The 22,031-nt window shown below is 42.1% G+C and overlaps 1 protein-coding gene across 2 annotated transcripts in view; it reads left to right on the forward strand.

Annotated features, from left to right (window-relative positions):
• LOC144687935 (syntaxin-2-like) overlaps nucleotides 1–20,416 on the forward strand; it is a 60,496-nt gene extending 40,080 nt beyond the window's left edge. The window contains exons 7-10 of one of the 2 annotated variants that reach the window (XM_078554568.1): nucleotides 6,746–6,819; nucleotides 8,965–9,102; nucleotides 14,794–14,904; nucleotides 19,074–20,416. In XM_078554568.1, coding sequence (XP_078410694.1) covers nucleotides 6,746–6,819; nucleotides 8,965–9,102; nucleotides 14,794–14,904; nucleotides 19,074–19,154 — 404 coding nt within the window. In that variant the 3' untranslated portion in view covers nucleotides 19,155–20,416. Of the gene's footprint in view, nucleotides 1–6,745; nucleotides 6,820–8,964; nucleotides 9,103–14,793; nucleotides 14,905–17,097; nucleotides 17,188–19,073 lie in introns of those variants that run through there. The other variant, XM_078554570.1, reaches the window with a different exon arrangement.
• The last annotated feature ends 1,615 nt before the right edge of the window (nucleotides 20,417–22,031 follow it).

The following is a 22,031-nucleotide window of genomic DNA, read 5'->3' on the forward strand; positions in this document are numbered from 1 at the left end:
GGGGATAAAAGGATTAAATTGTGTGGGCAGGTTACGTAGACAACGCTTGCATACCCTCAAAATATAAATAGAAAATGCTGGAAATTCTTCGATCAGGCAGCACCTGTTGGAGAGCGAGAGCGTTAGCATTTCAGGAAGCTAATCTACTCGTCAAAACAAGATTCCCTTGAGGTTAGAAGGTTGGGGAATGATCTGACTGAGGTGTTTAAAAGAATGATGAGATTCAGTAGGGCAGAGAGAAGTGATCCCTTCTGATGGGGAAGTCCAGAAGTGGGTATAACATTAAAATTCGAGCTTGGCCATTGAAAAGTGGAGATAAGCCATTCTTCACACACGCCAGTGGAAATCTGGAACTCTTTCCCAAAAAGTTGTGGGTGTTCAACGTGAAGTTTGAAGATAGAGGTCAATAGGATTTTGTTGGGTAAGGGTATCATGGTTATGGAACCAAGGTGAGTAGACTGAGTTAAGATTCACATCAGCCAGGATTTGACTGAATGGAGCAGACTTGAGGGGCTGAATGGCAGCCTGCTATTTTTAGGTTTCCTATGTTTCATAAAATGCTTATTAATTAGGAGTGGTTTCAAACTTGGTTGTAAGGATTGTTTGATAAATGCCTAAAGTAAGAGGCTAGTAACAATCTTATGATTTTGTTTAAAATTTGATACCAGTTCCCAGAAACATTACTTCACAATATTCCCTGTTTTGACATTATATTGTACGATTAGATATTGTGGAAAAAGGTGTAACTGGAAAAGCGTCACAGTTATGTGTAGCTGTTTCCTGCAGTTTTAACTGTAACCTTCACAAATAATCACCAACAATTCGAAGTCTGAGTTGCCTTTGGAAGGCAATGAGATCTGTGTTCTCACACTAGAATGGAACATTCTTCCTGACTTTTTAAGAAGAGAATCAGACAGTTTTTTAAAAATCCCTGGCTCTGCCAGAGATTATTTTTAAAGCCCCAGGGTGTGCATTGTTTCCCTTTGTGCTGTAGGATGAACATTTCCATGAAATACCGGATGTGATAAGCTGATATAGCTTGTTTCACCCTTTGAAGGTCTTAGAATAACCTGCAGCCAGTAGTTTCCTACTCGAAGGAATTGCGGTACAGTACATCACAAAGTTCAAATGGAAAGGCTGTCCTGAAGCTCTTCAGTTGCCAAATACAAGATAACTCAAAAATTCACTAACATAGGAACATAAGGATAGGAGTAGGCCATTCAGCCTGTTGAGCCTGCTCCATCACCCAATTAGATCATGGCTGATCATCTACCTCAACTCCACCTTCCCCTGCTATCCCCATATCCCCTGATGTCGTTAGTACCCAGAAACCTGTTGATTTCTGTCTTGAACATGCTCAGTGATTGAGCTTCCACAGCCCTCTGGGGCAGAGAATTCCAAAGATTCACCACCCTCTGAGTGAAAAAATTCCTCCTCATCTCAGTCTTAAATGGCCTGTCCCTTATTCTGAGACTGTGTTCCCTGGTTCTAGGCTCACCAGCCAGGGGAAACATCCTATCTACATCCACCCTGTCACACCCTGTAAGAATTCTGTAAACTTCAATGAGATCACCTCTTATTCTTCGAAATGAGTTTCCTCAATCTCTCCTCATAAAACAATCCCGCCATCCCAGGGATTAATCTGCTGAAGCTCTGTTGCACTCCCTCTATGGCAAGTACGTAATTCCTTAGATAAGGAGACCAATACTGTACACAATACTTCAGATCCAGTCTCACCAAGGCTCTATACAATTGCAGCAAGACCTCCTTACTCCTGTACTCAAATCCCGTTGCAATAAAGACCAACATACCATGTCTTCCTAATTGAGTGTTACACCTGCATGCTGGCTTTTAGTGTCTCATGAACAAGGACACCCAGGCCCCTTCGGACACCAACACTTCCCAATCTCTCACCACTCAAGAAATATTCTGTCTTTCTGTTTTTTCCTACCAAAGTGGATAACTTTACACTTATTCACATTATATTCCAATTGTCTTGAGAATGGTTCCAGGGATGAAGGATTATAGTTAGTTGGATAGATGGGAGAAACAGGTTGTGCTCCATAGAGCAGAGAAGGCGAAGAGGAGTTCAAAATCAGAGTTTAGATAGAGAATCTGTTTCCAATGGCTGGAAGGCCAGTAACCAGAGTGCACAGATTTAAGGTGATTGGCAGAATAACCAGAGATGTCATGAAAAACTTTTTAATGCTATGTATGGTTAGGATTTGGAATTCACTGCCTGAAAGGGAAGTGATTCGATATTGGCCTTCAAAAGGAGAAAGAATCTCCAAGAACTGCAGGGATATGGGGACAGGATGGAGGGCAGTGGGACTAGCTGGATTGCTTTTTGAAAAATTGATGCGTGCTGAATGGCCGCCCTCTGTGCTGTAGTATTTTTTATGATTCTGTGAATATGTTGGATAAATGCAACATTGCATTGGTGCAGCTTGCATTGACCCTAGCAATAAAAATGCAGGCTATCATCACATGGGCTAAATAAATGGTTAAAATATTACAATATGGAATTGGGTGAAGAGAAGGATGGCCCAACCTTTGAGTGCTAAAGCATCCTGTTGCTCTTGCTTTTGACAGATTACTAGTGCAGGGAGAATTGTTTGTAATATTGGAGAACAAATGTTGGATGCTAGTTAATTTCAGTAATCCCCCACGTTGGTTTTTCGCTGTTTGGAACTTGGCTTAGTAAATGTGTCAGCTGTGGCTCAGTAGGTATTCCTCTCGGCTCTTAAACCAGAAGCTTGTGCCCCACCCCAGTGACTTGAGGCTGACTCTCCAGAGCAGTGCTGAAGGAGTGCTGCACTGTCAGAGGTGTTGTCTGTCTGAATGACTCGGTGAGTGAGGTCCCTTCTACCACTGACATAGTGAAAAGAAGTCCCAAGGCAATTCATGGAAGTGCAGTTATCCGGGAAGGTTGTGGAGCTGGAGGAGATTAGAGCCAGGGAGAGATTATTCACATAACCTTTACGCCTAACATATTTATGAGCGTAATATTGTTTCTGCATTTATTTGTCTGTGAATAAGTTGTGTTTTTTATTGCACCCACCTAGCTTGCACCACGGACTCATTCATGAGCTCCAACAGGGGAGTTAGCTTCCACACATTCCGAATCCACTGATGTGTGCCTGTTGTCGGACTGTGGGTATTTAATGTGGAATTCTGAAATCCTTTAACAAACTGCACTTGAGAGAGAATGAAACAATTAAGCATTCGCATCAACAATCGATGTTTATTGAAATAATTCCTAACTCATTGTGCACAGCTACTGATCTCATCTGATGTGGAATGTGTGAAGTCAGGTTTTCGATAACCCGGGCGGCCTATCCAACTGTCAGTTACAAAATATTTTCGCCTCCCATTTCCTTCCTGCCCCTTGAGCTATTAAAATATATTACAAGCAAAACAGAAATTCTTCGGGTTTTGGATTAAATGTAGTGGAAATGGTTTTAAAGGGAATTCCTTGTGTTAAATTGCTTTTGTTTGTTTTTCCTCTCAGCTGTTTTAATCGATCAGATATTACTTGGCCGCAAACTCTGTTTCCCCCACCACCAACTCTCTTCCTTTCCCTGGTAACTGAGGTTGAACCAAACTGTTTGCAGTTTGGTGTCATATTTGACCCTGAGTTGAACTTTCAACTCTACAGCTGTCATGAGTACCACAATACCCACTTCGCCAACATCACCTGACTCTGACACTGTCTCAGTTCATCTGCTGAAATCCTCATCCATGCCTTTGTTACCTTCAGATTTGACTATTCCAACACATTCCTGGCCAGCCTCTCTCATCCTCCAAAGCCTGAAGTTATCAAAGTTCCACTGCCTGTGTCTAACTCACATCAAACTACCCTATGTTTGCTGATCTACACTGGCTCCTGGCTAAATAATGCCTTGGTTTTAAAATTTTCATCAAATTCCTCCATGGCCTGGCCCCAGGCAATATCTTTAAAACCTATCTCTTTGACCAAGCTTTTTGTCACCTGCCCTAATGTCTCCTTATGGGGCTCGGTGTCCATTTGTTTAATAATGTTCCTGTGAAGCACTTTGGGACATTTTATTACTTTAAACATGCTATATAAATCCAAAACAAAAACAGAATTACCTGGAAAAACTCAGCAGGTCTGGCAGCATCGACGGAGAAGAAAATAGTTGCTGTTTTGAGTCCTCATGACCCTTCAAGGGTTCAAGGTTTTGAAGGGTCATGAGGACTCGAAACGTCGACTCTTTTCTTCTCCGCCGATGCTGCCAGACCTGCTGAGTTTTTCCTGGTAATTCTGTTTTTGTTTTGGATTTCCAGCATCCGCAGTAGCTTTTTGTTTTTATCTATATAAATACAAGTTGTTGTTTAATCTGGGGAATCTTGTGTTAGTTTTGAGTCTGAACAATGTCATTACGTCAAGTGGTCAACTGTGAGTGTTGTTTTCTAATTTGGTTTTGTGTGGTTTGTCCTCCAGTCAGCACTACTCCCTAATCAAATCCTGGTCAAACTATGCAACGTTTTCAGATTCTGCTGAAAGAGCAGTGATGATCTATCTTTGTGGGAACTTTGACAATGAGTACTATCTAGAATTAAGCGTTGTGAAGAATGGATGCCTTTTTTTAACATGTTGGAGAATATTGTGCTATTCTGTAAAGCAGGCTGCGTGTGAGAGATTTAATTAAGCTGGGCTAGAGGTTGATGGGAGTCGGGGTGTCTGGTTTTTGGAAACATGAAAAGGTTAAAGGGGTTCAGTTTGAGATACAAGTAAATAGGTTAGATCCAACATTTGCATTTTTGGATAAGTTGGGAAGTGGTTTGAATTTCAAAGGGGAGTCGGAGGTGAAAGGAAAATGTTTGCACCTTGCAGGAGTCCACAGGTAAATAGCGGGAGTATTATATTTTTATTGACCCAAAAGCAAAGACAAGATGGAACCATGAAATACCTTGTATTTGGAAGGGTTTGAGTTTCAAAGGGGTGTGAGAATGTTGGGATTGAGATGAAAGGGGAAAATATTAGCGTTACTGTGGATAGCTATTTTTTTAAGCTTTAGAGTTGGATAGCTGTGGAGCCCATTAAGCTGGAGATAGCTGGAGCTATTTGAGTTGTTGAGAAGTTTTGGTCTGCAGCAAGCAGTTTGATCCTGAAGTGAGTTCCATAGCAAAGTGGAAGAGGGTACAGGTCATGTGGTACACCTTTATTGAAGCTACAGGAGTCTGCCTTGCGTGATATTACTGGATTCCATATTTCAATATCTATCAGGGTTTGCTGCCTGGAAAGTGTTTACTTGTGGGTCTGACCAAGTTGAGTGTTTTGGGGGAATGTTTTGTAGGGCTAACCTTAATTGTGTAACTGTAACCTTGTGTGCTTAAGTTGTCTTTTTTTTCATTAATAAAACTTTTAATTTTTAAAAACCCAAAAGTATTACTGACCTCTTAACAGCTGAGATTGGTATGTCATCTCTTTATTAGAATTAAAAAAAAGCTGTGGCCCATAAGTCAAGTTTCCCTCTGGGATTTGGTTTGCGCAGCAGTTAATGCCAGCTGTTGTCAGAACAGTATGGTCCAGACTTTGTTCAGTGGTTTGATTGGCTTCTCCCTATTTCTCTGTGCACATTTAGCCCCAAATGTTGAGGGTGTAACTTAACCCCATGTAGTGTCTCAGCTTTGCAGATCTAAAGTTAAGTGAGTTAAGTCTTAAGGTTTCATTGTGTCATAGTGACACAGAGAGACGCCATTCAATCCGTTGAGTCAATACTGGCCCTCTGTGGAACAACTCAGTCAGTCCCATTCCCCCATTCTATCCCCATAACCCTGCAAGTTTATTTTCCTCAAATGCCCATCCAATTTCCATTTGAAATCATTGTCTGTGAAGGTAGAAGCAGAGACAATGAGTTCCAGGCCATTACCATTTGCTGAATAACAAAAGTTCTTCCTCGCGTTCCCTCCTGCATCTTTTACCCAAAGCTTTAAATCTGTTGCCCCTAGCCTTTGTCCGATCTTTGTCTTCCTCATCTAGACCTGTCATTTGCAATAGATTGTGGGCTGGTGCACAACTGAGACCTGTAGATAATTTGAACAAAATCTGGAAATCCAAAATAAATACACACAATTTTGGAAACACTCTGCCAGTCAGGCAGCATGTGTGGAAGAGATTTAAGAGTTTTACACAGGTATGGAGACAGGGAAAAGTCAATGAAAAATCAGAGGAAGAAAGAAAACACAGAAGGTCTGTGATAGGATGGAAGGCAGGAGAGAAAAATGACAAAATGGATGATGTGAGGCAAAAGGAGGTTGGCAACGGGACAAGTAAAGCAAAAGAAGATGGATCGAGAGCTGAAAACAGCAACAGCAGAACATCAAACATTTACTATAACTAACACCCAAAGGGCAATGGCAGTGGGATTTTAAAAAGCCAGATGTAACAGAGTGGGTCCAAAAGTAACTTTCCCTTCAGACACCTGCACTGAGTGCCTCATCGTAACTGATTTAACAGAGTTGTCCATTTTGGGCTTCTGTAGTGAATGAGCTTCATGCTTGCTGTGCTGATTTAAAGCATGTTCATCATTGTTTTGAAAGATGATCAAGGCACCCAAAAAGGTGGGGGAATCTGCTTCAGATTTAGATTTGATATTCCTTACTAATGTGTTTTTTTAAAGTCCATTTATGTCACTTTGTAACCTGCAGATTCAGGCTGAAGAATTGAATTACAGTGGATTGGAAATGTGAGTTAATTGTGTCTACTTCCCTTTGACAGCTGGGAAGACAACCACTGACGATGAACTGGAAGAGATGCTGGAAAGTGGCAACCCATCCATTTTCACGTCTGATGTAAGCAAACATGGAACTTTCCGGATCAAAATACTGCAGACGCTGGAAATCTAAAGTAAGAACAGAAAATGCTGGAAGTACTTATCAGGTCAGGAGGCAGCATGTGTAGAGAGTGAGTTAACATTTCAATTCGAACAGACAAAGGGCCATTGCCCTGAAACATTAACTCTGTTTCTCTTTCCACAGTAGCTTCCCGATCTGCTGAATGTTTCCAAGCATTTTCTGTTTTTATAATGGGATTTGTCTGATTTAATTTCTATTACTTCAACAGTTTATAGAAAGCACGGTTTAAAAATATGAATGTGTGTTGTTCCGACACATTGCCGTGGAGCAATGAGATCGGAGTCTAAAGACATAATTTCCCCTCTGTCTCTCTCTCTCCATCCCCACCCCCCACTGTGGCTCAGTGATAGAACTCTCACCTCTGAATCAGAATGTCATTGAGTTCAAGTCCCACACCAGAGACTTGTGTCCAATACCTAGCCAGCACTCCAAGGCAGCCCTGAAGAAGCGCTATCGGTCTTTCAGATGGAACATGAAGCCAAAGCTCTGTCCACCCTCACATGGCAATGCAGGAAGAAGAGGGAAGTTCTCCCAGTTTCCTGAGTAACATCCATTGCCCAGCCTTTGATAGGGTGAAAAAGGAAGCCACATACTCCTTGGGAAATAAATGCCTAGGATGGGCAGAAGGATCTGGGGGTACATATTACAAATCACTAAAACTAATAGTGGGTTAATAAAACCGTATAAAAGCAAACAAAGCACTGGGGTTCATTTCTAGAGGGATAGAATTGAAAAGTATAACGGATACGTTGAGCTTGTGTTGAACCTTGGGTAGGCTGCATGTGGAGTACTTTGCATAGTTCTACTCTCCATATTATAAAAAGGATATGGATGCGCCAGAGAAGGTACAAGAAAAGATTTACAAGGATGATAGCAGAACTAAGTGATTATAACTCTCCGACAAGATTAAACAAGCTGAGGCTCTCTTCTCTCAAACCTCTGATAGAGGCCTTGAAGGGCTTGGTAGGGTAGCTGTTTCTATTTGTTGTCAAGTCTGGAACCAGAAGCCATAAATATAAGATAATCACTAATAAATTCAATGGGGAATTCAGGGAAAATTCTTTTCCCAGAGAATGGTGAGAATGTGGAACGTGCTATCACGGAGTGGTTGATGTGAATAGTATAGATACATTTAAGGGGAAACTAGATAAATACATGAGGGAGAAAGGAATTGAAGGATACGCTGACAGGGTTAGGTGTAAAGAGTGGGTGAAAGCTTCTGTGAAGCATAGACTGCAGCACAGACCCATTTGGCCAATGGTGTGTTTCTATGCTGTACATTAATAAAATTTGAAGCATATAAAATTCTGAAGGGGCTTAACAGGTTAGATGCTGAGAGGATGTTTCCTCTGGCTGAAAAGTCTAGAACTGGAGCTAGTCTCAAAATATGGGGCTGACCATTTAGGACTGAGATGAGGAGGAATTTCCTCACTCAGGGTGGTGAATTTTTGAAATCCTCTACCCCTGAAGGCTGTGGAGGCTCAGTCATTGAGTGTGTTCATGACAGAGATCGATAGATTTCTACATAGTAAAGACATGAAGAGAACTGGGATAGTGTGGGAAATGGTGTTGAGTTGGAAGACCAGTCATCACCTGACAGAGCAGCCTCGAGGGGCTGAATTTTTAAAAATTCATTCAAGAAATGTGGGCCTTGCTGGCTAGGCCAGCATTTGTTGCCCATCCCTAATTGCCCTTGAGAATGGCCTACTCCTATTTCCTACCCTGCTATCATCCATCTTTTTAAATGGCAGAGTATTCTCGAAGGGCCATATGGCCAACTCAAGCTCCTATTCCTTCCTCAATATTATTTAACCATCATTATTGGCTGTAAATTGCTTTTAAACATCATGTTACGTAAATGCGAAAACCTCCCTTGTCCTCATCCTCTGATCTGTGGTAATTATCTGGGTGTCCCAGTTTGAATGGTGGAAGAAGCAGAATGTTTGCTTCCTCACTGCCCTTCAGAGTGGGGTGCAGGGACACCCTGATGACCTTTTAAATCTTTATGAACATCAGAAGGAAGCAAATAGTTAGAACCTGCAAAGATTGCAGTAATCAGCTCCCTGATGTATTTCTTTACAGATCATATCAGACACTCAGATCACCAGGCAAGCTCTTAATGAGATTGAGTCACGGCACAAAGACATCATCAAACTGGAAGCAAGCATCCGAGAGTTGCACAACATGTTTGTGGACATGGCCATGTTAGTGGAACAGCAGGTGACGTGTCCAAACGTTTACGGGTTTTTGATGTCTGGTGTCCGTTTAGAATTGATTGTTCAATCCCAAAGTTATTTCCACAGTTAGTAAAGTGAGTGAATTCCCACACAGTACATGTCTTGGAGTAGCAAATGGATTGATCATTTGATGCACATGGCACTTGGGAATGTATACAGGGTGAGAAATTAACTCCTTGGGAATGTATACAGGGTGAGAAATTAACTCCTTGGGAATGTATACAGGGTGAGAAATTAACTCCTTGGGAATGTATACAGGGTGAGAAATTAACTCCTTGGGAATGTATACAGGGTGAGAAATTAACTCCTTGTAAACCAGCTGTTTCCTGACTTGCATTTTGTTTCCACAATGTGCATGTTTCTGCAATTAGCTGAACGTTGTGACATATGAAATGGCTGCTGCCTGGACATTGCAGAGTGAAGGCATATCAGATATCTTTGCACGAATCACATGTTGTTTTAAACGGTAATTTTGATGGATCACCAGATGGTGACCATAAAAACAAAAGGCACTCACTGTCCATACAAAGTACAAGGCCCCGTGTCTTTGTTGAAGAACCACAGAAGGATTTTGTTTTATTCGTTTACAGGATGTGGGTGTCGCTGGCTGGCCAGCATTTATTGCGCATCTCTAATTGCCCTTCAGAGGGCATTTAAGAGCCAACCACATTGCTATGGGTCTGAAGTTACATGTAGGCCAGACCAGGTAAGGATGGCAGATTCCCTTCCCTAGAGGGCATTGGGTATTTACGACAATCGACAATGGTTTCATGGTCATCATCAAACTTTTAGTTCCAGATCTTTTTATTGAATTCAAATTTCACCATCTGCCGTGATGGGATTCGAACCCGGGTCCCCAGAGCATTACCCTGGGTCTCTGAAGTACAGTGACAATACCATTATGCCACCACCTCCATATTAATTGGACAGCCAAGGAAGGCTTGTCCAATGCAATGCAAAAGTTAGCAAATGACTGAACACTAAAAACAGAAAATGTCAGAAGTACTCAGCAGGTTAGGCAGAATCTGTGGAGAGAGAGAGTTAATGCTTCATGCCCATGACCTTTCATCTCAAATAGGAGGCGTTAAAGATGAGCAGCTTTAAATATATACAAAACCGTGAAAAGGTGGGCAGGGGGTGGAACCAAAAAAAAAGGGTTTTTTTTGATATAGGGTGGAGGGCAAGAGTGATTCATTGACAAAGTGATGATAATTGGGCAAGGAGAAAAACAAGTGATGGGCTCAGAGGAGGGGTAAATGGTTCCAGAGCATTGGAGAGTAAATTAAAATAACAAATGACCAGAAACTTAGGGTCAAGTTTGCTGACATAACCAAGGTATTCAGCAAAGCACTAGCCCTTTGCAGTTATCCCTCCTGCCAGTATGTGGTATTGCTGTGTTTATCACAGTGCTGCATTGTGTAAGTCTGCTTCTGAAATGTTAGGGGAAATATAGATTTTACTTAACAGCGCGATAGCGAAATGGAGATCATATAAAAGGTTAGAAGACCAGATTGAAGATTTTTTAAACTGAATTTTTTGATCCAATTCTGTTCCCCTTTTGATTCAGTGCCTTTTCTCTGTTTCTCCATCCTTTCTAAAAAAAAGTCTCTCTTTAAAAAGTAGCTGCTATCGATGTTTTTTTTTCAGCGCTGCTTTATCCTAAGCATCGATGTAAACTAACTTGCATTTTTTAAGAATCGAAACCTATCTAATCTATTAATTCTTGAGTCTTTCTGCACACCTTATCAACATTTAATCATGCCCTGTTTGCATAAACATGTTCCCATGGGTGTGCAAAACTATAACAGGCATCTATAAAATCAAAGCAGAATTTGAGGTCTGTGCACCCTGGTCGAATTATCCCCTGCCCTCCACCTAAAGGCACATAGTCTTCATTCCATGTCTACATTTTTTCCTTTGGGATGTGGGTGTCGCTGGCAAGGTCAGCATTTGCTGCCCATCCTTAATTGCCCTTGAACTGAGTGGCTTACTATTCCAGATTTATTAATGGAATTCAAATTTCGCCAGCTACTATGTGGTAGGATTTGAACCCATGTCCCCAGAGCAATAGCCTGGGTCTCTGGATTACTAGTCCAGGGGCGTTACCACTACACCATCTCCCCATATATAGGATTGACTAGTTGAAATTTATTTCTCCTTTTTTTTAATGTTAACACAATTTCTCATGCAAATTTACATTGTGTGCAGCTTGTACTCAGGACCTGTCCAGTTACCCTATCTAAAATGCCTCCTACCTACCTCAGTACCAATTTTCCAATTCTCCTCTAGCGAAAGAATTTCCACTGAATGTTGATCAGGTGTCTGCGACACGGCACAGTTACATCATCCTGAGCTCCCTGAATAATTTTTGTTGATGTGTAATAAAATAAATGAGATTTCTCTTCTTTTGCTAATTGCTGCTGATGGGACAGTAACACAGGTAACCAACAAATTCACATGATTCCATCCATTTCATTGATGGGCATGTTGAATCACTGTGATGTTTATGTAGCACGTTGACATCGATTCTGCAAGGAAATGTGAAGTTTCATCAGTTTGCAGACATGAGCCTCCACCCGAGATGAGTGAACATGCACAGAATCAAAAATTGAGGTTTATTATTTTTGCATCTGAAATTGCAGCATTGATAATCTTGTGGGGGGGAGGGGGGGAAACTCATTGTGTACTGATTTAAGATTGTCCTGGCCTCTACACTAGTTTTGTCTGCAGGTCTGAGCAAGGTAGACAGGTTGTGCTCTGGTGTATCTTTGCCAAACATGCTAAACAATATTTTGATTCCTGTGCCTGTTAGTTCAGCCTCACTGTTGTTCATTGTGCTCTTGACCTTCACTCTCTATGGTGTCCACCCATCCACCATACTCCTTTATTGCATTCACAAGCTCATTATTCCAGAGGTCTGACTTGATTTGTCTACGGAAGAGTGTGTCGATAGCCTGGATCATGTTGAGATCAAAAAATAGGAGGTGTTAGGCGTCTTGAAGAATATTAAGGTGGATAAGTCCCCAGGGCCAGATGGGATCTACCCCAGAGTACTGAGGGAGGCAAGGGAGGAGATTGCTGGGGCCTTTACAGAAATCTTTGTATCCTCACTGGCTACGGGTGAGGTCCCAGAGGACTGGAGAATGGCCAATGTTGTTCCATTGTTTAAGAAGGGTAGCAGGGATAATCCAGGAAATTACAGGCCGGTGAGCCTTACGTCAGTGGTAGGGAAATTATTGGAGAAGATTCTTCGTGACAGGATTTACTACCATTTGGAAGCAAATGGGCGTATTAGTGAGAGGCAGCATGGTTTTGTGAAGGGGAGGTTGTGTCTCACTAACTTGATCGAGTTTTTTGAGGAAGTGACAAAGATGATCGACGATGGAAGGGCAGTGGATGTTATATACATGGATTTCAGTAAGGCCTTTGACAAGGTCCCTCATGACAGACTGGTACAGAAGGTAAAGTCGCACGGGATCAGAGGTGAGCTGGCAAGATGGATACAGAATTGGCTTGGTCATAGAGACAGAGGGTAGCAGTGGAAGGGTGCTTTTCTGAATGGAGAGCTGTGACTAGTAGAGTTCTGCAGAGATCAGTGCTGGGACCTTTGCTGTTTGTAGTATACATAAGTGATTTGGAGGAAAATGTAACTGGGCTAATTAGTAAGTTTGCAGACAAAACTAAGTTTGGAGGAGTTGCAGATAGTGAAGAGGATTGTCAAAGGATACAACGGGATATAGATCGGTTGGAGACTTGGGCGGAGAAATGGCAGATGGAGTTTAATCCGGACAAATGCGAGGTAATGCATTTTGGAAGGTCTAATACAGGCAGGAATTATACAGTAAATGGCAGAACCCTTAAGTGCATTGATGGGCAGAGGGATCTGGGTGTACAGGTCCACAGGTCACTGAAAGTGGCAACGCAGGTGGATAAGGTAGTCAGGAAGGCATATGGCATGCTTGCCTTCATTGGCAGGGGTATTGAGTATAAAAGCTAGGAAGTCATGCTGCAGCTGTATAGAACCTTGGTTAGGCCACACTTGGAATATTGCGTGCAATTCTGGTCACCACATTACCAGAAGGATATGGAGGCATTGGAGAGGGTGTAGAGGAGGTTTACCAGGATGCTGCCTGGTCTGAAGGTTATTAGCTATGAGGAGAGGTTGGAGAAACTCGGATTGTTCTCAATAGAGCCACGGGGTTTGAGGGGTGACTTGATGGAAGTTTACAAAATGATGAGTGGCATGGACAGAGTAGATAGTCAGAAGCTTTTTCCCAGGGTGGAAGAGTCAATTACTAGGGGACATAGATTTAAGGCGAGAGGAGAAAACTATAGAGGAGATGTGCGGGGCGAGTATTTTACGCAGAGGGTAGTGAGTGTCTGGAATTCGCTGCCAGAGGAGGTGGTGGAAGCAGGTATGATAGTGGTGTTTAAGAGGCAGCTTGAAAAATACATGAATAGGATGGGAATAGAGGGATACGGACCCCAGAAGTGCAAAATGTTTTAGTTGACGGGCAATATGATCGGCGCAGGCTTGGAGGGCCGAAGGGCCTGTCCTGTACTTTTCTGTGTTCTTTGTTGAGCGAGCAAGATGCTTGTTTAAACAGTCATTTTTACATTGTTTCCCACATCTGGGCCTACAGAATGGAAGGTGTAATTTACGTTAAACTATCAACTGAAGGTGTGATTTGACTTTCCTATTCCATTATTTAAGTAAAGAGAATCCCTAATTTGTGCCAAGGTCAGTTAATCTCATGGAGTTGTTTAAATTGATAGGATTTGATAGTTTTTTTTTCCATCTACCCTATTTCCTTTGGTGGGGGGGCGGGGTGGTGTCCAGAACCAAGGAGGCAGAACAGGCCATTCAGACGTGAAACCATGAAGCAATCTTTCACACAAAGGGTAGTGGAACTGTCGACCTCTTCATTCCGCGAAAGGCTCTGGATGCCAGTGGTCAATTGCAATAAGGTGTAGGGCCATCTCTTGGGATACCCCAAGGCTCTGATTTCACTGGCACTCCAAGAGAACAGCTGAGTGATCATAAGGAATTTCACAGGAAAGGCAAGGCTGTGTGTCAGTTTCCTCTCTCATGTCTAAGGAAAGATCTAGAAAGGAGCTGCATAGGTTTGGGATGTCCTTGGCACTGGAAGTTAGTAAGAAGAGAGATTTGGGCTGCCTTGCACTAGAGCTGGGAAGGTCAAGGTGAAAGTTGATAGGATAATTGGCTTGAAAGGTCAGGAAGGGTTATGTTGAGTAAGGACTGATGGTTCACCCACACCAACCACATTGAAAAAACAAGATTTAAGGCACCAACAGGAAGATCAGTGTGTGGAATTCTCAATCATGTTGAAGCAAGCAGTGTCTATACGTTCTATTAGAAGGGAATCTTTAGATGGCTTTTTGACACTGGAACACTGAGGGAAGAGAGCAGGAATATACCAGGTGATTTGTGGGGAAAATGCTGGTTGCAGGTTTGATGGGCTGAATGTTTGAGCAGGAGGCTTCAGTGATTCTATTCAATAACAGTGACAGCGACCATGAGTCTGTAGCTGCCAGCAATCTCAGTTTTAGTGATGGATGAAGAAAAGTAATAGTGGAAAGGAGACAAGGTGCAGGATATATTTTTCAATGTTTCTTAAACTGACTTTGTTTTTCCCTTTTCTAAACAAAAAAGGGTGAAATGATTAACAACATAGAGACAAATGTGGTGAAAGCTACTGAATATATTGAGCGGGCGAAAGAAGAGACTAAAAAAGCAGTTCGATACCAGAGCAAAGCAAGGCGGGTGAGTTTACTTATTTCATCGCTTACAGATTGTCATTCGTGGTATTATACAAACTTACAGTACAGGAGGCCATTCAGCCCATCATGCCTGTGCTGACTCTTAGAATGAGCACTTGTACTTGGTTCCACATCCCTACCTTATTGTCAGTAACCTTAAGTTTCTCATCCTCCAGTACCTGTCCAACTCCCTTTTAAAATGATTAATGGAATCAGTTTCCACTACTTTAATAGGTAGAGCATTCCAGATCCCGGCAGCTCTCTGGAAATATTTGTCTTCATCTTCCCCCAGATCTTTTGCCAATGATTTTAAATCTATGACCTCAGATTGACTCACTCTTCAAAGGAAATAATTTTTCCCCATTTCCTCCATCAAAACCTCTCATCACCTTCAATACTCTATTTAGCCACCTCTTCCATCTCTGTTCTAAGGCAAATAGTTTTAATTTTCCCAACCTCTCCTCATGACTGAAGTCCCTCATTCCCAGTAACATCCTGGTAAATCTTTCCTGAAGTGTGATGCCCAGCATTGTCCACAATGCTCCAGCTGAAACCAAACCAGTGATTTTTAAAGTTCTAGGATGATCTCTTTGCTTTTATATTATGTTCCTCTATTTATTAATCCGAGTAACCCATAGCTTTTTAATCCACCTCAACTTGTCCTGCCACCTGAGGATTTGTGCATATGAACATTAAGTTCCCTCTGCTCATCTACCTTCCATAATCGTTCCACTTATAATAATTTACTGTCTTTCCAAGTTAGCCCTCCCAAAGTGCCTCACTTCACATTTCTCCACATTGAACTCCAACTGCTGTGCACCATCCTGTTTAGGTCATCCTGGAGCTGATAACCATCCTCATCACTATCTACCACTTTGCCAAGTTTCATTTCACCTGCAAACTTTATAAGCTGCTCCCCCACACCCACGACTGGATCATTTTATAAAAATTGCAAAGGATAATGGACCCGTATGAAACATCACAGTGAACTACCCCAAGCCTAAAAAACATTTGCCTGCAGCCTCCACTTCCTGCCACTGAGACAATTTTGGATCCATGCACTTGCTCCTTAATCCATGTGGCTTCCTTGGGCTTGTGATTTCTGAGATTCCTGTCAAGCTTCAATCCATTTGTCTTGAAAGGTTTTTACGGGAGGTTTTGGTGGTTTCTGCCATTTAACAGTGGCTGTTGTGTTGTGTTGTTTTTTGTCCTCACCTGGATTATCTAGCAGCTGCAGGTGTGGCGAGAGAGTTGTTAATTGGTTTTATGTTTGGTTCAGCACCTCACACGAGTGTTGGCGACGCACATCGGAATCTGTCCACACCGCAAGGAGGAACTAGTTACCCAAATGCTCCAGCTGGCCTCGATGCTTGCAATCTCAGAACCTTACAGCATAGACAGAGGCCATTTGGCCCATCATCGCTGTGATAGCTCTTTGAAAAGCCTTTGTCCCTCAGTCTCCAGCGCTGCCAGATCCAGTAATGATCAGAAGCACACTGATCCAGTATCAGTAACAAATGAACAGTTAGGTTACTGTGGAAACAGGACTTGGTCTCATTATGTCTGTTGGTTGTCTAACCCTGTGACCCAATAGCTGCAAGTTACCATCAAGTGATCACATTCTAGAATCTGGTTCCAAAGGATTGACAGAATCTGTTTGCTTCTTAATTAGAGCAGGAAGGCAGAATGTCGCAGGGACTGATGTATCAGGCAACCAATGGTGGGACTGGGGGAGGGGTGTCAGGGGCCAACAGTCATGTGATTAACCTTTCCGGAATACGTCAACTGAAGTTTGAAACTGTGTGGCAGGGGGCAAGGGCTCATCACCCCCTCACCCTCAGAACCCAAGAGCAGAGGTTGGTGTGGGGTAACGTTTGGCAGAGCATACCACTTTTTGGGGTTCAGGGCTATTAAACTATACGAAGCAGCAGCTTTCTCTTTGCGCTGTTTAAGACCAACTGACTGATGTGTCCTAAGAGCTGAATTAAAGTGGCTTGAATGTGTAGTGGTGGGCTCATCGTCACTGTGGAGAGCTCCAGCCTGCATCACTAACCACCTATCAGAGTGGATCAGACAAACAATGCAGACACTGGAAATCTGATCTAAAAACCGAAAATGTTGGAAACACTCAGCGGGCCTAGCAGTATCTGTGGAGAGAGGGGGAAAAGAGCTAATGTTCCAATCAATCTTTCACCAGAATGTTGGATGTTACTGATTTTGCAGCAGTTTGATACGAGTGAGAGCCCCTGAAGCTGTAGAGAGCAAACAACAGCCAAGTTTGATACCCATCAGTAACTAATAGCTTTCCTTGATGATGTTTGACTCTTAATGCCAACAGTCATTTATATAATGGGTCCATCTGGCTTCATGTTGCTGGTTTTAAATATCTAATTTGATCGATATTGCTGCTTTTGCTTCAATAAATAACTCTTGGAATTGAACACACAGACAAGTGTTCAGTCTTTGAATACACACCATTTCGGTATAAAATATTTACAGCAAATAATAGAAGACTCTCAAAGTCTTAACTCTTACACTGCTCGAGGAGTGAGACTGTGGTACTGAAGCAAGCACAATTTTTAAATTCTTTTTAATTCTTTCATGGGATGTGGGCTTCACTGGCTGGGCCAGCATTTATTGCCCATTCCTAATTGCCCTTGAGAAGGTGGTGGTGAGGTGCCTTCTTGAACCGCTGCAGTCCATGTGGTGTAGGTACACCCACAGTTCCAGGATTTTGACCCAGTGACAGTGAAGGAACGGCGATATATTTCCAAGTCAGGATGGTGTGTGACTTGGAGGGGAACTTCCAGGTGGCGGTGTTCCCATCTATCTGCTGCCCTTGTCCTTCTAGATGGTAGTGGTTGGAGGTTTGGAAGGTGCTGCCTAAGGAGCCTTGGTGAGTTCCTACAGTGCATTTTGTAGATGGTGCACACACTGCTGCTACTGTGCATCAGTAGTGGAGGGAAAGGATGTTTGTGGATGGGGTGCCAATCAAGTGGGCTGCTTTGTCCTGGATGGTGTTGAGCTTCTTGAGTGTTGTTGGAGCTGCACTCATCCAGACAAGTGGAGTATTCCATCACACTCTTGACTTGTGCCTTGTAGATGGTGGACAGGCTTTGGGGAGTCAGGAGGTGAGTTACTTGCTGCAGGATTCCTAGCCTCTGACCTGCTCTTGTAGTCACAGTATTTATATGGCTAGTCCAGTTCAGTTTCAGTATGTTATAATAAAGCTTCTGAAGTTCAATGCTTGCTTTGTTCTGCTAAGGTTAACCAGACTCTGCACAATATGCACACTGCTTACCCTTCCCTCTCCTTTCCCTTATTCTGTCCATTACTGCTTTACCCTTGGTGCAGTACTGAGGGAGTGCTGCATTGCCAGAGGTGCTGTCTTTCAGATGAGATGTTAAAACAAGTCTGTCTGCTGATGTGGACATGAAGGATCCCATAGCGTTATTGTTGTGGTACAGTAAGAGTTATGTTTCTGGAGTAACCCAAATACCTGGACTGATATTCCAGTGAACTTGGGTCCAGATCTCAGCATGACAGTTTGAGAATTTGAATTTGATGTGTAAAAACAAAATGCTGGAATTAAAAACCTGGGCATCATTAAAACTGACCTACCGTCCATCCCCAGTCTGAACCTGTCTGTGATTCCAGCCCCACACCAGCATGGTTGATTCGTAACTGCCCCCTGGAGTTCCCTAGCATGGAACTCTGTTGTTAACAATAGGTAATAAATACTGGCCTTGCCCATGGCCCAACACTCAATTTCCATTCAAAGAGAAGCAGGAATTTCCTTGAGTCTCCTGGCTAACATTCTGCTCTCAGCCAGCCTGTGTTACCATTTTTTTTTAAAGAGCTAGTTATTTGTTTTAGGACCTTGCTGGGCATAAATGTGTTGCCACGTGGGCTTACATAACAACAGTGCCTGAACTTCAAAAACAATGTGCTTCAAAAACAAAACCTCTCATATACTGAGTATTTGCTGCATAAATAAGTTCATTTGTCATTCGGTCCTTTTTTAAATTTTGACTTTATTTCTATCTATTTTTCCCCATTTTTGACAAATGTTAGTAATTCAGCTGAAATGATTGTTGTTTGTCTTAGGAGTTTTAGTAGAGCCTTGAAAATTCCAAAATGTAATTATTTTTCCTTATCTCTTGTCTCTTGCAGAAAATATTCTACATCATGATTTGTATTGTGGTCCTCTTAGTCATTGTTGCAATTATCATAGGAGTGACTGTCCCATCGTAGCGACCACCCCCACCTTGAAGCAAATGACCAGGAAGACTTGTTGCAGGTCCTGCTTTGCTGAATAGGGCTAATCGTGCTGGCTGAGCCTTTCTAACATTACTCTGCAGTCTTTTTGTTCTGGGATGATGGAAGCGCTGCAGCAACAAACAACAGTTGCTTGTGGAATGCTTAGTACCAAAGCATTTACTGCCATTAATTGACCAGTTTGTACAATACTTGACTGTTTTTTATACCATATGAATGTTTATTCTTTTTATTTTAAGTTAGCAATTTGCTTTGGAGACTGTTTACATAATAAAGATTCTGTTGATTTACAGTGTTGATGATCTTTTGGCTGCCATATGTGGAAAGCAAGAACAATGTCATTTGCATCATCAATGTTGCTGATTAATGTTTAAAAACTATTCACTCTCCTCCCCACCCCCACCCCCATCTCCTACCCTCCCCCCCCCTCCCCCAAACCCCACCCCTATGGACAGGTGTTAACACTTCAGTCAGGATCGTGCTCCTCCCCACACACACGCACACACACACATGCCTACACACCCACCCACACATGTATTTTACAAGAAACATTATGTTGGGAAAACCAGAATGTAGAGATTGCCAATAACTGGAAATTAGTCAGGAAGGCCTGACTGAATGATGACAGCTTAAATATCATTTATTGTATGCAGGGACCACCATGAGAGGTGCTGTAGTGTAATATTTTGCCATTTTGGGCTTTAGCCAATGGTTAAAGGACCCTTGACTCTCAATGACCCTCATTCACATTCCACAATAATCACTCATGAGATGGGAGCTGAGTGTTTCGAGAGTTGAACCTTGTGGTTTGAACGTGCGTTACCTCCCAGGTCAGTGAGGCTTAGTTGCACTTTTTAAAAAGAAAACTCGAAAATCTACAACTTAGCAAACTTCTATTTATGATTGTACTTTGTAAATCCTGCTCCAGCTATGTTTACGCAGTTTGAGAAAGGTAAAAGCCATTATGACAGATATATTGTGTAGTAGCAGCTGTTGTACACATGTTAACTTTAGACTAGGTGAATGTAAGATATTGAAAATGTCACTGATTTTTGATGTGCCTGTATGTATCCATTAGTATACATGCTAAGATGGACACTAAATATTTAGATGCTTTATGCATTGGGTAATGGTAAGCAGACCAGACTGGTTTCAGAGGTTGAGACTATGTATATTTCTGTTTTAAAAGAAAAACCCAAAATAAATTAAGGATTGTTTTTGAGCAGTCCTGTAAATATATTACTGATTTTCTAATCACTCACTGTGTACCTTAATGTGTAACCCGAGCACAACATTCAATATCAGATTATTGTAGCAACATACTGAAAGTTAGTTATTTTCCCCTGTGCAACATTGCCTTGTATGTTACGTAGGCTATCATAGCTTATGGTCAGTTTTCAAAGTTATGCTTTTTCAAATATATACATTTTTTCAAGAGTTATGTATCTCTTTTGAAACGCAATATCCTTTCTTTCTGGTTGATGTAAAAAGAATCAAACCTGAGAATTCTGTATTAGACCTGTGTAGATATTTTGGGATGTAAATTAACTTTGTATTGCATTACTACTTCAGTGTAAATTATGTTTTGTTAAATTTGAGAATAAATAATATCAAAGCCATAGCACTGGTCTTACATAGAAACATATGTTAGTGTAGCAAAGCATTTAGTGTGCAAGTTACCTCTAGTTCTATGGAGAGGCTGGTCTTGAGAGCAGACAAGGTTATGGGGGAATTTAATAGAATTAAAGTTGTGAAGGTTTTGATAAATAAGGAGAAACTGTTTTCAGTGGCAAGAGGGTCAGTAACTAGATGACACAGATTTAAGATAATTGGCAAAAGAACGAGATGAGAATTTTTTACACAGCATCTACGCTGGAAGTAGATTCAATAGTAATTTTCAAAAGGGAATTAGAAAATTACTTGAAAAAAAGAATTTGGGGTGATGGGGAATGGAACTAATTGGATCACTCAATGACCTGGCACAGGCACGATGGGCTGAATGGCCTCAGTCTGTGCTGGAAGATTCTATCAGTTTGCCTGAGTGAAGGAAGTGGAAAATGTTGCTCGGCACAGCGCTCGGTACAGGAATCTCCCCTGAGCTTTCTCTCCTCCAGTCAACAATCCCAATTTAAAATCAACAACCTTGACCCAGAGCACATCCTCTCTCTCGTCCAAGGTAGCCTCATAGCATTCCCAGGAATGCCCCTTCGGGCTCTTACCCCTCGGTATCGAGCAGGGGTAAAGAGGCCATAATGGACGGGAGCCACAAGGTGACTGTTGCATTGGTAGCCTTCATATGTTTCCAATAACTGCCCATCTCCGCTTCCCAAACTCCCAAATCCACATTTTAATTGCCACAGCATCTTGGACTGGCTTTTTAAAATCTCTCTAAACTATGATTCTCTGTCTACAAAAGCCAAAGTGACAATTTTTACAGCACAAATCGGCCACTTGGTCCAACTGGTCCGTGCTGGGGTTTACGCTGCACATCAGCTGCTTCCACTCCACCCCCCCCCCGACTCCCCCATCCACAAAACCTTACTTTGTATCGCCCTATCAACATTTCTTTCTATCCCTTTTTCTGTCATGTGTTTATCTAGTTTTCCCCTTCAATGCATCAGTACCTGTTGCCTGTGACAGCAAGTTCCACATTCATCATTCTTTAAGCAAAGAAGTTTCTCCTGAATTTCCTATTGGATTTATTAGTGACTATCTTCTATTTACAACCTCCAGTTCTGGACCGCCCCACAAGTGGAAACAACTCCTCTGTCTACCCTACCGAACCCTTTCATTATCTTAAAGACCTCTATTTGGCCATAGGACAGAGCCCCAGCCTCGTCAGTTATAACTTCA

This window comes from Cetorhinus maximus, chromosome 12, assembly GCF_964194155.1.
Source record: "Cetorhinus maximus chromosome 12, sCetMax3.hap1.1, whole genome shotgun sequence".
In the NCBI taxonomy this organism is placed as follows: domain Eukaryota; kingdom Metazoa; phylum Chordata; class Chondrichthyes; order Lamniformes; family Cetorhinidae; genus Cetorhinus; species Cetorhinus maximus.